Consider the following 14,647-nt stretch of genomic DNA (forward strand, 5'->3'; position numbering starts at 1 on the left):
TTCAGTGTAGAAGCAAAAAAACCTGTGCCTAAATTGAGTTCAAGTCGATGGAGAGGCACACCCCTCCCATCTGGCGCAGCAGGCAGCCAACCGACCGAGAGGATGTGGAGAATTGATCCAGGCTCGCGGCGCCGAGCGAAATTGTTGAAGGAAACAGTCGGACTAGATATAGCTACGGGACTAGTCATCCATGTTATCGAGACACGCTTCTGTGGAAGAAGCGAGGCTATTTCAGTCTAGAGAGAGGAAGCGTGGGACACGTTGAGGCGTTCCATAAATGCACGAATTGCTCGGTCAATTTGAGGGTACTCAATCAGGAACCCATCATGGCCTTCAGCGGACTCAATGTGCACGAGCTCGGATGTCGGAATAGCTTCATGAATCGAGGCTTGCTCTGCAGGAGTGTAAAGCATGTCAGACGTAACTGAAAGAATTAGTACATGGGGCGAGTTGCGGGGCTTGTTTAGATGTCCAAGCACACCCTTGAGCACGGTGGCGTCGTCTTTCGCACCACTTGCCCATGACTCACGGTCGCGTGTGACGTCGTGTGAATCCAGTTTGTTTGACAAATGAATGTAGCACAATGCGTCAAAACGAGTCAGAAACTTTGTACCATGATGGTGCAAGTACGATTGTACAGCGTACTGTTCTTGTGCCTGAGGCTGAGAGATCTTCGAAACGTCGACGTCTTCGTCACCACCCTCTTCCATCAGTGAGGATGCCTGTGACTCTTCTTTGGGCGGCGACGGTGCCAAATTTGACTTTCCACGCATACGACTGAATCGGCGCTCGAAGCTGTGTGGCTGGCGGTACGTCATCAACGCGCACATACGTGCAGCTGCAAGACCTCCTTGTGGTGGATCACGCAGCAAATACCGCCCGCCATTGAAACGGGTATCGGCTTCAATTGCTTGGCGCTGGATCTCACACCAAGCAATGCACCATGCCGAGTGCCGTGGCGACGCCGCAAGGACAACAATTGAGCGAACATAAGGCTTGTCAGAACTGGTCGAAGTTATGGCGTCGGGTGAAGATGGCGTACGGACGGGGAAGCACAAAGGCCACTCAAGCGACGTTGCACCGCCCATAGAACCACCCATGACACATGCAAGTTGCTCAACACCCAGAAAGTCGAGAACATGCTTCTGAAGTCTGGTGATCGAGAGTCAGAGCATGTCCCGCACTACAACGTGTGCTACACAACGTACCTTACATCGTCACGAATTGTTGTGGACGGTAGATCTGGGCCCCACCAAATCTGCTCATTTTGCTCGGTGGGTGCATAAACGTGTGGGCTGCATGTCCAGTGTCCGTTTATTGACATGTCCTCTCCTCCTTTGCGTGTGAGCGGGCTCAGTGTGCCATATGGTGAACCAATGGCATTGCAGCACACAATAAAGTACTTGTCTGTATCGAGGACGCGCCCTGGACCGAACAAGGGAGTCCACCATTCCTCTACATCGGAACTCCCTGAGATAGGGTGACACGCCAGTATAACGTTCGACTTCGTCACAGGGTCGAGCGTACCCCATGTCTTGAAGGCGACGGGCACATTCTGAAGTTCCACCCCGCAATCAAGGCGAAAGTTTCGTACACACAAGTAGCGCTGTCCGCGTCCCACGGCCAATGGCGACGTCGGACCGGGGATCTCAACGCATCCACTCATCGCACTTACTAGGATGGAATCAAACGCTTATCACTGCTATATGAACGACGAACCCTTGTGAGGGTACTTTGCTGCTTTGGTGCACGTGCAGGAACGCGGCTTGGCCTGGCTTTCTCTCCACCTCTTGATCCTTGTTTTACGGGCGGGCCCCTTCCGTCGATCGATCAGCCATCAGACGCAGCCACGCTTCACCATGTGGAGAGGCGCGTGTCTGTGCGAGAAGCTCTGTGAAAGAGGGGCTTAAAGGGGCCAAGGGAGCGAGTCGAGTCAGCACGCGAAGGACGGCATGTGTGATTTCCGACGCCTTTTCGACTTCCTGCTTCGTGGCATTGTCGCGCACTTTGCGCGTGAGAATGGCTTGTAATTTTGGTGTGATTGCATCGAGGTAGGGCGTCAAGTCCATGTACTCCAGGTCCGCAAGTCTCATCAACATTAGGCAGCCGAGTAGCTTCACACTGTCATCATCACTGAGTGCACGCAACACACAGTCCATGACATCACGCAGTTGGAGGCAATCGATACACGTGTCAACGAATGTAAAGAGTGTCTCGAGCGCATTCTTGCGTAGGTCAAGTCCGTCATCCTGGATAACTGTGAATGGACCCATAAGCACCTTGCGCTTCAAGTCTTCGCGGACGACAGTTGCATCGTACAAGAAAGGCAAGACGAGTGACGCATGCTTCAACATAAGTGTCGTTCGGCTGTTCACTGCTGCATGCAGAACCATCATGGCCGCTCGACGCACTGGCAGTTCAGGGTCTCCCAATCTCTCAAAGAACTTGCCGGAGTACTTGTTCATTTCGTCATCAGCTGCATTTTGGCGATCCAGAGATAAAAGTGTACGCACAGCGACCAGACCCATTACTCGCATTGGCACTTGTGGTGCCTGAACTAGCTGAGCCAACTCGCCAAGGCGCTTCGTATCAACCACGACGATACGTGCAATGCATTCAGCACATGCATCTGGCGCGTGCTCAGCAAGAATAGCACTTTGCAGATAGGGCCACATCATTGGCGCCAAGTCTCGGGTTTGGGTTTCAGATGCGAGCGAAAGTGCTTCACACAAGATACGAGCAGCATCAGCTTCCCCCCCCGCCAGCTTTTCAATGACCGGCGAAGCAAACGAAGCATTGCTCAATATCATCCCTCCCAAAGCAAATGCACGTCCGTGTAAATGCAAGTTCAAGACTGTCTTAAAGACATGCTGCGCATGTGGCCAGCCTGTAAGCAAGCCTTTTTGTCCCAGCACACCTAGGGCGTACAGTGCAAGGGTCTGTGCTGTGGTGCTTTGTTCCTTCAACAATGCCTGAACACGAGCCAGGACTGTGCTGATTGAGTCACTAGCAGCGGCGGCAGCTCCCAAGCACTGAGCGTAGACCAGAGGTACCTGTGCTGCTCGGTCGCTACAATGCAACTCCCAAGCATGCTCAAGAGCAGTTACCAGGGCAGGTGCGAGCGAGTCCTCAGCTGATGCAAGTGATGTCAGAAGTGAGTGAAGAGCCTCCAACGCAGGAGGTGGAACATCGCTTAGCTGCTTCAACAAGCCTGGAAGCACGTTGTCAACGACAGTATGCGCCACACTGGGATCACACTGTACAGCAAGTTCTGCCAATTCAAGCGTGGGTGGCAACATCGGGGAATTCACAGCAGGCAATTCTCGGCTCAGAATATTAAGTAACGTGGGCTGGGCTTCATTTTGTAGCAGCACAGCAACACTGTGCAGGGCACGGAGTGAAGATGTAGCAGTGTCTCTTTGACGGGCAAGATCTGACAGAGGGGCCAGACATTGACGTGCAAAATCTTTAGTAGGAGCGCATGTCTGCAGCGATCTGCACGTCATTACATCATGGACCACTTGCACACATCGAGCACGAGTCACTTCATGCGTCAGACGCGCATAGATCAATGCCAAGGCACGAGGTAGCCGGTCGGTAAGTTGCGCACCCGTCGAACATAAGGCTGCATCCAATGCTACTAGTGCAGCATCACGCACGGAAGCATCCGTGTCAGAGCGTTCCAATCGTGTACAGACAGCATCACATAAAAGCTCGGCCTGTTGAGGCACTCGAGGTCCCACGTGCCACAAAAACTGCGTACTTGCCTCGAGCCCCTCAAGTGCTGTGTGGTGGTGAGATAACTGACTCGATTCAGCCAGCGCTGTAGCGACTCGTACAGCATGAGGAAGCACGACGGTTGGTACACAGACGCAGAGTTGGCGAAGCAGCGCCAAACCAGCAATGCAACGCCCTTTGCTATGTGTTTTAGTTTCATCTTCGACGGCACATAGAGCCAAATTCAGAGCATTTTCGCCTTGCGACAAGGCCATCCCGAATGAAGAGACGAACTTGTCGAGTGCATCCAATGCAGCCACTTGTGCCGCTGCACCTCGCCACGTACAGAGTGCCTCAACAATTGAAGTGTGTGATCGGAAGGCTTCAGGGGCAGCTATCAGTACGCTTTTCAAAGCTCCCAAAGCCTCCAAGCGCACCGTCTCTTCGCGCTCTTTAAGTCTTTCTACTAATGCAGCAGTTACACGAGACGCTGATGGCACCATTTCTTGAGGGTTTTCTTCAAATAATGTCCCGAGCAAGCGGCTCGCAGCGCGGCGCACCCGCCACGAGAGATCATCGTCGTCTGAGAAAGTGTCCAACATGTCGTCATCATCAAGTTCCAAGTCATCGCCGATGTCATCCTCATCCATGGCATCCATAGCATTAGGGTCGTACTGAAGCATGCTCAGAGCTGTTTCCAAGGCGCCCTTCATGCATTCTGGCTCAGCGCCTGCCATGCGTGCAAGTGACTGAAGTGAAACCAGGCAGGACTCCCGAAATTCATCCGCCTCTTCTTTTTGGTTTGCTCGCTCAAGTGCCGAGATCAAGCCATGTGTATATTTGGTCTTGTGCGGGCGAAGACGCTGGGGGGTCTCCCTAGCCAACACACCCAGCAACTGTACGGCAACTGCCTCAGACAAGAAAGGTGGTTGTAGCCCTGCCAAACCACGTTCCAAAATAGCATCATAAGTGTGTATTCTACACACCTGAGACAAGAAGCTCAGGCCTTGAATACCCCGGCGCACAAGCGATGCACGACCAGATGAAAGTTTGGACAACAGGATATCCGCAACCGCCTGTTCTAATGGAGCATGTGAAGATACAAAGGTGCCAGCGTGTACTAAAACATCATTAAGCACATCAAGCGCATTTGTCTGGAGTCCCTCTATTGGCGACTCGATTTGTTCGACAAGCGACGGGATGATCAACTGAACCACTTCATCTGCTAGTGATGCCATTTTGTCGCCAACACCTGAAATTTGAGCCATCAGCGTACGTAAAGCTTCCATTAGCAAAATTTTCACTTACCAAGTGAACATATATCCCGGTACTCCTCGTTAGAAGACCGTATGCCCTCACACAGTACGTCCAGCATCTTTGCCAGCTGCTCAGGATGCACTCGAAGAGACAGCGTACCGAGTCTTTCATCGTCAGTATCGGGTAAACTTACGTCGATACAGCCAAGTTCTTGACTTCCGAATTGGGATCTCCCAGCAATTCCAACACTCTCTCCGAAATAACTGGTTCAAGGGCCGAATCGAATGAATAAAACGAATAGCGTTGCGATATACTCGACGACAAATCGTTCAGAGCCATGTAACTAAATGTCAACTGTGCCATGTGCTTACCGAACATCAGAATCGGATGACCTCATCTACTTGTCAGATCCAGTAGCACGTACCTTGTCCAAGAGCGTCTGTATTGACGCGCCTACTGCTGCCATGATGAAGTCAAAGCACAAGGTGCAAGAACCTCCACATGCGGGCATTCAAAGCCTATGGATCTCTCGTTTCTATGGAGATGCGGTGCCGCTTTTCAGAACGTTTGGCACTCGCCTCGTCTGTATCGGAGTCGGGATCGTCTTTGCCTACCACAGTCATATTCGCCCATACTTTTTCATCGTCTTCATGCTCAGGTGATGCCATGTCCAAATTATAATGAGGGTCTAACGCCATGCATATAGCATGATCCACGCCCGTAAAGTATTGATCCAGCAATTTTCCACGCTGGCGTTGCGTCGAGCCGTGAGACTTTCCTGTATCAAATACACGAATAAGGTGATCCAAAGAAGAACCAATCACAAGTGTCCGGTCTCGTGGTACGTCGTTTAGAGTCAACACGTCCGACACAGTGCCTGTAATGTCTTTGTATTGGAACAGGGTGCGACCAGTCTGAATGTCGACCATATACAAATGCCGCGATGTATCTCCCACAAAGATTGCTCTCTCAGACGGGCAAACTCGAATTACACGTATTGAACCTTGGTTCTTTGGTACCACTTGCCATTCGTGAACATGTCGAGGCTTTACGACCGGCTCGTATACACGCAATACTCCATCCTTTGTTCCGACAATCACTCTCATGTTTATTAGCGGATTGTTTCCATCATGGGTATTACTTGAACGTGGAAGAAAGCTAATACATCGAATCAATGGTGGGCGCGCCAGTGACAAATGGTCATTTGGTAGGTTTTTCGCGCGCCATATTTCTCCTGGCAAAAGTTCTTGTCCTTTACTCGACTTGTGAGAAGATCCGCGTTTCTTTCCAGTATTTTCTTGCGCAGACTCGACCTTCGATTCTGTGACACAATTTTTGGATGGGATTGCACTTGATTCGGGAGTGCTGTAATGATCAAGAGTTTGCTTGATGTCCCAAATTGATAACAGCACTTGTTCGCCACCCGAAGCAAAGTGTGTAACACAAGACTCATTTTCTGGATAAAACGCCACAAAGTGCAAGGGACTTGGGACGGTCCACTTGCACGCACTTTGTTCGATAATCTCGTCTGAAACTTCATTAAGTGTGACGCCTTCACAGCACTTTTGTAAAGGAACATAGCGGAAGAATCCTCCGGATGTACAAGAAAATAGGCCCCTAATTGTCAGAAATCAGCGCACGTACTCAGGCGTCAAGCGCAAACCAACCCATCTTTCCAACCCCACGCGCATTCGTTCTTCGCGAATGGTGCAGAGCAAGGTGCACTCGCTTCGTTTATCTCCCTCTGGGTGAGGAACTTTTACAATATCCAGCGTGCCGTTCTTTCGTGCAATCGCAAGCTGTTGTGTAAGCCATAACACACTTACCACACACACAGGTTCATCTAGATTCAGTGTACCACAAACAAGTGCTTGGCATGCTGCTGCTGAGCCATATCGACAGCCAGGAATAGTCAAAGATTCATAAACTTTGCTTTTTGTGTATAAAGTCTTGATACGACCAGATGAGTCGCCCACGAAAATGCGAACCTCTGGAAGATCCGATGTCGAAGGGCCGTCGACGACGACCATGGTTAAAGACGTGGAGGTGAGAACACTCACTGCAGTACTTTTTCGTCCCAAAGCATGCAGACTGTCAATCTGAGGACTCAAAGTTGTTCCTTCTGAGCAAACGCCCAAGGCATGTGCCGAACAGCCGGACAAAACTAGGGTGTCGAAAAATCAACATTTTTTGCAAAAGTTCTGGTTAAACTTTATTTTTCGATTCAATCATTATTGATAAATTTATGATACAGTCCGTTTTTTAATTTTAAAAATAATTCTCTGAAATACTATTATCAAAATATTTTGTTTATTTTGATTAAATTTTATAAAAAGTGTAAAACAATATAAATTATAAAACTTAAATATATTTCTAATGACAGTAATTTAACGAAAATATTAACGTTTTCAGCAATATATTATTTTTCCAAACAATTACATACTATTTAATTCAAATACTACAATTTCAAGATTTTTCATTTTCAATTTGTTGATTTTTATCTTCTGTATTGGTAGGTTGCAAATTCTCAAGATTTTTCGAGTTAATCTGGCTCTCGCCTTTCGGTTGAGCTGGCTTGATTTCAGTGGAGGGACGAGACGCATGTTTTGCGGGGATGACAGGAGGTTTGGGCGATTGTGTCGATCCAGAGATATTTCTCTGGCCTTTCTTCGCAGACGGATGAATAGGCGGCGGTGGTAGACTGCGGATTTCCTGTCGTTCCTGCTCTTCAAGTGCTTCATCATACTCGTCCTTGTAGCCTGCATGTTCCATTGCATCTAGTTGTTCTGGAGTTGGAGGGAGTTGAATATGCTCACCTTCTTGGAGCGAGTCGAGTGTGCGCTCCAAATTTTCTGTATAAATAGACGAGGGCAAATTCTTCATCATTTCCATTTTTTCAAGGACCCCAGCTTGAGCCACGCCATATTCAGCTTCACGAAGAGCTCGAATCAAAGGCTCTGCGCACTCTGGAACTTTGACTTTACCATCCAAAATATCACCAGCTTTGATACCTGGCCAGTAATACACTCGTTCGTTTTCGTCAAATCGGTCGAGGAACACTTGTCCCGTCACCTCGATGCCGGCATAAAATCCACGGGAATTCACATAGGTGAAAATGGGTGCAACTTTGTTCGTAAACTCCAGTCCGCCAGCAACAGGTGTACCAAGAGGTCCTGACGATGTAATTGTTTCAGCAGTGATGGCAAATTTGTGAGTGCGAAATGACTTTAACATCTCATCAGTATTGATGATAAGAACGATCTTAATGTAAGTATACTTGGATTTACATGAACGACATACATCAACAACGTCAACACCAAACATAAAGCCAGCCGAGTAATAGTTCGGAAGAATCGCTGACGGCGCTGACCAAGAGCCATCAGGCAAACGCCCAAGCAACAAGCCTGACCCATTCATACCACCGAACGGGGGCAGACCTGTTTTCATGCACGTGTAAATGCAAATACCTTTTGCATCACGAATTACCTGAGGTGGAATCTTTTTTCTGCTTATGAGCTAGACAGCTGCAAACGTACAAAACTTTTACTTTAGCCAATTTATCTTCTTTCACCGCAATACCATCGGATGTAAACGTGCCTGTAATGTTAGCTTACAATTGAAAAATACTTACGCAAAATCCTAGTGCACTTTTTTACCTCAAGCTCAAAATCTTTGGACGAAGGCCAGAATCGTTCGGCTCCCATACCTATTTGTCAGAATGTACGGCGCACACGTACGTTCCACGGCGCTATTGACATAACCTGCAGCCCAGTCATTCCACGCCACACCCTTGTTTGCAATCGATTCTCCCCAGGTCTGCCATCGACTTTTTTCTTTCGGCTTACGCGCCGGTACGGTGCTGACGCCCGTTCGCTGAGGCGGTGGCAACGGATCTGACATGCTGGATTGTTACTGTTCGCCAGGCACGCGTGCGCGTGTCGAGCATGGTCATAGTTGTCAGAGTGTGCATCATGTGACAGACACGTGATACCAAATGAAACACGCGCACCGCGTGTTGTGTTGGTACACGTCCACTAGATCATATAGACTTGGCATGTCAATGGACACTGCTGTGGGCTATGGAAGCTCGCAAGCGTTCTCCATCGTGTCAAAGCTATGCGATGTTGTTCTGAATGATCTGACACAGAACCAGAGTATGTTATACTGAGAACTCACAATAGTTCCTCGTCTGGAAGTGCTGCTCCAGCTGATGGGCACACAGATATATGCCGCAAATGAAAACGACAAAAAAGATGATTTTGTTCCTATATCCGGTGAACCGAGTCCGGTTTTGAGCGATGTACGTTCTAAAATCTTGGACTCACACAGACTGCGAGCTTGTACTCCAATGGCGAAATACGAGTGACACGGATGTTGGAATACGCTTTGGCTGAGCTTGTCACAACTGAACGCAGCTATGTGAATCGTTTGGAAGCATTGTATAATGTAAGTATTCTATTAGAGCTTACGCAGCGATATGCGCTACCATTGCAACAACTAGCCAAGGACAAGGATACACAAATTATTCCTGCAGCTGAGGCCGAGTGCATTTTCGGTAATATTGGCGAAATTTTGGCCGCCAACAAAGTTTTGCTTTGTGAGCTGGAAATGGAGTATGAACAAGGATCAGCTCAGTTAGCATCAGTTGTTGGAAGCGTTCTTTCCCGTAATGTAAGTTGTTTTCGTGTGCTGACCACAGATATACATGTTTGGGTGCTATGACACGTATTTGTCTAATTTTGAAAGAGCGCAGAGAACGTACAACCAGATGCTTAAACATCGATCATTCCGTGAATTTATTGAAAGAACTCAGCATTCAATGAAGGGAGTTGGTAATGCTGGGCTCCGTGAGCTTATGGTTGAGCCTTTGCAGCGAATCCCACGATATCAGCTTTTGATCGGTAATTTGCTGAAGCATCTACCGTCAACTTCCCCACAAGTGCAGCGGCTGCAAGACGCATCTTCAGCAGCAACGCTTATTGCATCACGTCGCGTAACTGACGGAGAACGTCTGGCTGCCGTACTCTGGAGCTGTCAACGAACTATTGATCGCTTCCCTCCCGAGCTTGTTAGCCTGCATCGCGAGTTACTTGGTTGTATTGATGTGGATGAACTGACTGCAGACACGACCCAGTCGAAGGCATTTTACACACTTGGTTCTGTTCTTGGGCGTCGTACACGATCATCTTTCGCTTTGCTCATCTTCACAGATGCGCTAGTATTGATTCAGCGTCATTCGTCGACGCCAACCCACATCCTTCTTGGTGTGCATGAGCCAGACAGGCTTGCCGAGATGATGCGATCCGCACAAATTGGTCCGCACCAAAATTCTAGGCGGACGGAGCTGTCATTTGCGGGCATGGCAAGTCTCCTCGATGTCTCTGCTTCTGGACAGGGGTCGCAATTCACTCTGGAGTTCAAACGACCGTTGCGCGGAGCTCAAAATAGGGTTTTGACTCGTCACTTTGTGGATGCTATGCCGGATGCACAATCCTCTCATATTCCTCTCTTTCTTGACTGTCTATGGCAATCCCAGGTCATTTATCGTGCTCGTGGACATGCTTTAGCAGCACGAACAAATGTTACTGACTCGTCAAAGGGTCCACTATCTCTCTTCTGGACCCTATTTACCCGCTCACAATATGACCGTTTCAAAAGCCGCGATCGACTGCTTATCATGCTTGGTTCGCTTGATTATTCTTCGCGCGACGCCATGGCACGGTCTTCTGAGCTGTTTGTGAATGTGGAACTTCAAGAAGATGTAGATGAATGCATTGCATATCTGAGTCGAGCGTGGGGTGCCCAAACTCGACAAGTGACCACGCCGTTAACGGATTTGCCACGCATATGTGCGGATCTTCTTGTGTTGACTACATTGCCTTCAACCAAACCGGTAGTTGTTCCTGTTGAGGTGTCGCCCAATAAGCCCGTGCGTCGTGCTCAATCATTGCATACGGAGCGACGCAATGTGCCTAATGTTCATCGTGCACGAAGTCTTATGAGTGAACGTGTGCGGGCTAGTATCCATGAAAGTCTCGAGGCAGTTCAGAAGAGTGAATGCCAAGAACTTCAGCTCGGCCGCAAACGCAGTGTACCTTTAGCCGATTTGAGCAACATGTCACCAAAGCGTCGCGTTCTTCCAAGCGAAGCAGAGGGTTCCGAGAATGTGCCGATTCCTGTGCAAGAGGCAATGCCTCAAGCTGAACCAATGGATGAACAGGGTACGCCAAATAAACGTGGTCCGGCACAATTAAGTATGTATGCTGATGATACGCTCGACTTGCCGAATCCATTCGACGAACGCGGCGCTATGCCTAGCTCCTCTCCCATTCTGCCTGAGCCGACGAAAATGGAAGAACCGGTGGCGGAGATACTTCATGAAGCGGTTCTGGATGAACCAATGCACGATGTTCCTGGTGAACAGTTGCCGCCGGAAAGTGCTGTTGAGCCAACACATGTCCATGAAGAACCTAATCCTTCTGTATCAACTCAGAAACCAGAGCTCGAGGAAGAACATGTGCCATTCTCATTACCAGAGCAAGAACAAGCCGCACCAGATGCCGAACCCAAGGCGGAACCAGGGCAAGAGACAATGCCAGTGGCAGGCGATAATCTATTGCCCGATCCTACTGTTGGGGAATCTGCAAGCGAGCCTATTCCAACCAACAATTCTGTGGCTGACGAGTCACAGGCACCACCACCACCGCCCAAAGAACTCTCTAAGCTAAAGGCTCCGAGTGTCTCTGAGAAGGAAATGCATGACATGTTAAGACCATTGCTTGAGCACATTCAAGTGACGCCTAGTCACCAGCCTGTGGTTGTACATGCCAAGAGGGGAGAGGTTGCCGAGTCAAGACGCGCTGAAATTGTTGTGCCGCAACCTCTGGATATATCGCAACATCAGCTTGAGACACTCCCAGAAGAGAGATCGGGCGATGATATACTCTATGTGCCGCCAACCTCTGAGACGACCGACTTGGCGACGATGAAACATGCTATTACAAGTTTGAATGAACGGATTCTATCACTTCGGCGCTTCCGCCCCTCAGCTCAAACGCCTGAATGGCCCGATGAATGGAACGCTTTCAAGCAGGCCGTGAAGCACCTGAATGTTTCTTGGACGAAGATGGAGCGTGCCTATGAGAACAATCAAATGGAGCTTGCATCTCTTCGATTAACACAGCCTGAATACGATACTCGCGTCCATCTGTCGCAAGAAGAATACTCCGACCTTCAAAACCAATGTAACATGGTTCTTCCACTTCGGCTTCAGGTGGAGAAGCTCACAGAACAAAGTGAATCGTTGAAAGAGCTCGAAAGAGATACGCGTTTGGAGAATGCTGAATTGTATAATGTACGCAAATGAAAAATGACTAACAAATTTCCAGGTATTCAACGAAGAGCTCAGTAAATTGTACCGACACAGTTTTCGCCCTGCAAACGAAGAGATTGACACACTTCGTGAGGCCCTCGTGGCAGCCAAGAAAGAAGTTAATGACTTGCGCAAGGAGAATCGGTTCTTGCGCCTCCACCATACCATAGGAGACGCACCTTAGTTCAGGACAATATTTGTTGAAGTGCTTTTGTTAGTCAGCGGTACTGCTTGTCAATACACGCACACCTTGTTAGCTCTCTGCTCCACTACGTCGCCATGGGCTCGAGCGAGCAGGACAATTACACGTTTACTGTAGGAAAGCTCGGTACGTTGTCTATCTACTAACAGAAGATGCTGGTATTGTAAGTCCGATGTTTCTTACGCAGGCAATCCTCATTGGCGATCACGCGTCATTGATTGAGTTTCCATCCGTGCTGCTCCCAAGGGGTGTGGGGCTCGGAAGCGTTGTGGACATCCGCGTTACACGCAACGAGACTCAGGAGCAACGAAAGCGCGAGGAATTTATTACCCTGCAGGATGAGATTTTGCAGAAGTATGGTGTGAAAAGCCCTTCACGTACGTCCACATTTATGCCTGACTAGTTCCAGCCCCTGTCATACACCAAAGCGGTGTGACACAAACGACTGTAACAATTGGGTGGGAACCCCTCGATCTAGCCAATGCTGATCTTCTTTCGTTGGATGTATTGCGCAATGGTGAGCGCATTGCCAAAATTCCTCGAGCGCGCTCAAGCACGTCTACGAAATTGTCTGGTCTAGCTATGGATACAGAATACTCGATCCAACTAGTCATGTCTACCTCTGCTGGATTATTTGCTTCTAACGAACTGCTCATTAAGACTCATACCCTTGATGATCTAAGTGGAATATTTGTTTGTCTTGGTTGTATTCCTGACGCACGTCTCTGTGAAGCTACGAAGAAAGTCGTAGAGGCTTTGGGGGCTCGTTGGAGTAATCAGATTCAGCTTGAAACAACACATTTAGTGTGTTCAGTATCACCAGGTCCAACTGAAGAACAGCAGATGAAGCTCTATGAAAAAGCAGAACAGCTCACCTTGCCTATTATCCAGCCCCATTGGCTCTTTGCTTGCAGTGATAAGAAACGGTATGTTGACTTTCACTTATGAGACAGTATGTTGAGCATATCTCCATTCTACGTCGACTGCATGCCACCAAATGCGCTTGAAGTTCAGGAACAAATATCCCGGATGCAAGAGCAATCAGAGAATACTCAAAGGCCAGTCTCTGATACTGCGGATACAGCCGATGTGCGTCCTCATGCCAGCGTTGAGGAGTCTACAAATAACGGTCAAGTCAATGCGGGATTGCCAGTCATCCCCGCTTCGGACAGAGAGGTGCTTGATGTCCACGAAAAGTCTGCACCGGCTATGTTGAATGATGACACTATTGACGTTTGGGCCTCAACTGAACCCGCTAAGCAAAGAAGTCCACGAAATGCGTCCATTGCGGCAGAGAATCCTCAAAGCGACGCACTTATGGCCCAAAACGTATGGGATGAGACTTCCACACAGAACGAGCATGAGCGTGCTCCAGTGGATGAAATGCGCCCTGAGCCAACTATGCTGGAGACGGATGAGGCCAAGATGCAAGAGTCCGAGGCTAAGAAACAATCGAATCAAACTCCTGCATCGACTCGCGAAGGGCCCGAAGAGGAACTTGTTAATGACAAAGCTTATCCCGTTGATTCTGGCCTTCATCAATTTGTAGAGCAGGAGTCAGAATCGAAAAAGCCAACACCTGACGATGAGTCGGCTGTCAAGGGCAATCAGCCTGTGACTGAGGAGACTCAAACCCAACATACTGACAAGGAAGCGTTGACCGACAATACTCCCGAGCGAAAAACCGAAGCCGACATGGAAAACATCGATTTGAACGACTCTTAAAGGGTATAATAGCTATGTTGGAACTCTTTGCGCATCTTTAAGCATATAGGTACAATCTTTCCGAAGTTCATCAGCTCCTACCACGCCTGCTTTCTCCCACGCTTCCAGCACTGGCAGGTATGTCTGGAAAAGTGACTCTGCATCGTTGAATTTGCTCTCGTCAATCATATAACGCAACGTCAAAGGAAGTTCTGCCACTGGGGCAACATCTTTTTCCCAGTTAATGTCACAGCCCGACTCAGAGTCAGACTTCTGCGAAGCGAGAGAAGGGAGTGGGGGCATCGTGCGTCGTTTCTGAATCTGCAAAAGCTGAGCTTCGAGAGCCTGTCGGCTTGGTCCAAGCGCTTCAATCCCTTCACGCATGTGTCCCACTG

The 14,647-nt window shown here is 48.9% G+C and overlaps 6 protein-coding genes across 6 annotated transcripts; 2 read left to right on the forward strand and 4 right to left on the reverse strand.

Annotated features, from left to right (window-relative positions):
- Positions 1 to 236: 236 nt before the first annotated feature.
- Positions 237 to 1,100, reverse strand: MGL_2541 (uncharacterized protein; the record flags this gene model as incomplete). The annotated part of the gene is made up of 1 exon (XM_001730107.1): positions 237 to 1,100. The coding sequence occupies one exon, from the start codon at positions 1,098 to 1,100 to the stop codon at positions 237 to 239; it is 864 nt and encodes a 287-aa protein (XP_001730159.1).
- Positions 1,101 to 1,802: 702 nt separating this feature from the next.
- On the reverse strand, positions 1,803 to 4,985 carry MGL_2542 (uncharacterized protein; the record flags this gene model as incomplete). The annotated part of the gene is made up of 1 exon (XM_001730108.1): positions 1,803 to 4,985. One exon carries the CDS (start codon positions 4,983 to 4,985, stop codon positions 1,803 to 1,805), a length of 3,183 nt encoding a protein of 1,060 aa, XP_001730160.1.
- A 507-nt stretch (positions 4,986 to 5,492) lies between these two features.
- Positions 5,493 to 7,004, reverse strand: MGL_2543 (uncharacterized protein; the record flags this gene model as incomplete). The annotated part of the gene is made up of 3 exons (XM_001730109.1): positions 5,493 to 6,591; positions 6,619 to 6,773; positions 6,801 to 7,004. The coding sequence occupies 3 exons, from the start codon at positions 7,002 to 7,004 to the stop codon at positions 5,493 to 5,495; spliced, it is 1,458 nt and encodes a 485-aa protein (XP_001730161.1).
- Positions 7,005 to 7,440: 436 nt separating this feature from the next.
- MGL_2544 (uncharacterized protein) lies at positions 7,441 to 8,421 on the reverse strand (the record flags this gene model as incomplete). Its single annotated transcript, XM_001730110.1, has 1 exon — positions 7,441 to 8,421. One exon carries the CDS (start codon positions 8,419 to 8,421, stop codon positions 7,441 to 7,443), a length of 981 nt encoding a protein of 326 aa, XP_001730162.1.
- A 1,372-nt stretch (positions 8,422 to 9,793) lies between these two features.
- MGL_2545 (uncharacterized protein) lies at positions 9,794 to 12,530 on the forward strand (the record flags this gene model as incomplete). The annotated part of the gene is made up of 2 exons (XM_001730111.1): positions 9,794 to 12,328; positions 12,363 to 12,530. 2 exons carry the CDS (start codon positions 9,794 to 9,796, stop codon positions 12,528 to 12,530), a joined length of 2,703 nt encoding a protein of 900 aa, XP_001730163.1.
- A 95-nt stretch (positions 12,531 to 12,625) lies between these two features.
- On the forward strand, positions 12,626 to 14,273 carry MGL_2546 (uncharacterized protein; the record flags this gene model as incomplete). The annotated part of the gene is made up of 4 exons (XM_001730112.1): positions 12,626 to 12,674; positions 12,701 to 12,925; positions 13,027 to 13,474; positions 13,502 to 14,273. 4 exons carry the CDS (start codon positions 12,626 to 12,628, stop codon positions 14,271 to 14,273), a joined length of 1,494 nt encoding a protein of 497 aa, XP_001730164.1.
- Between the last annotated feature and the right edge of the window lie 374 nt (positions 14,274 to 14,647).

This window comes from Malassezia globosa (genome assembly GCF_000181695.2).
Source record: "Malassezia globosa CBS 7966 chromosome Unknown mgl_sf_6.1, whole genome shotgun sequence".
NCBI classification, from domain to species: domain Eukaryota; kingdom Fungi; phylum Basidiomycota; class Malasseziomycetes; order Malasseziales; family Malasseziaceae; genus Malassezia; species Malassezia globosa.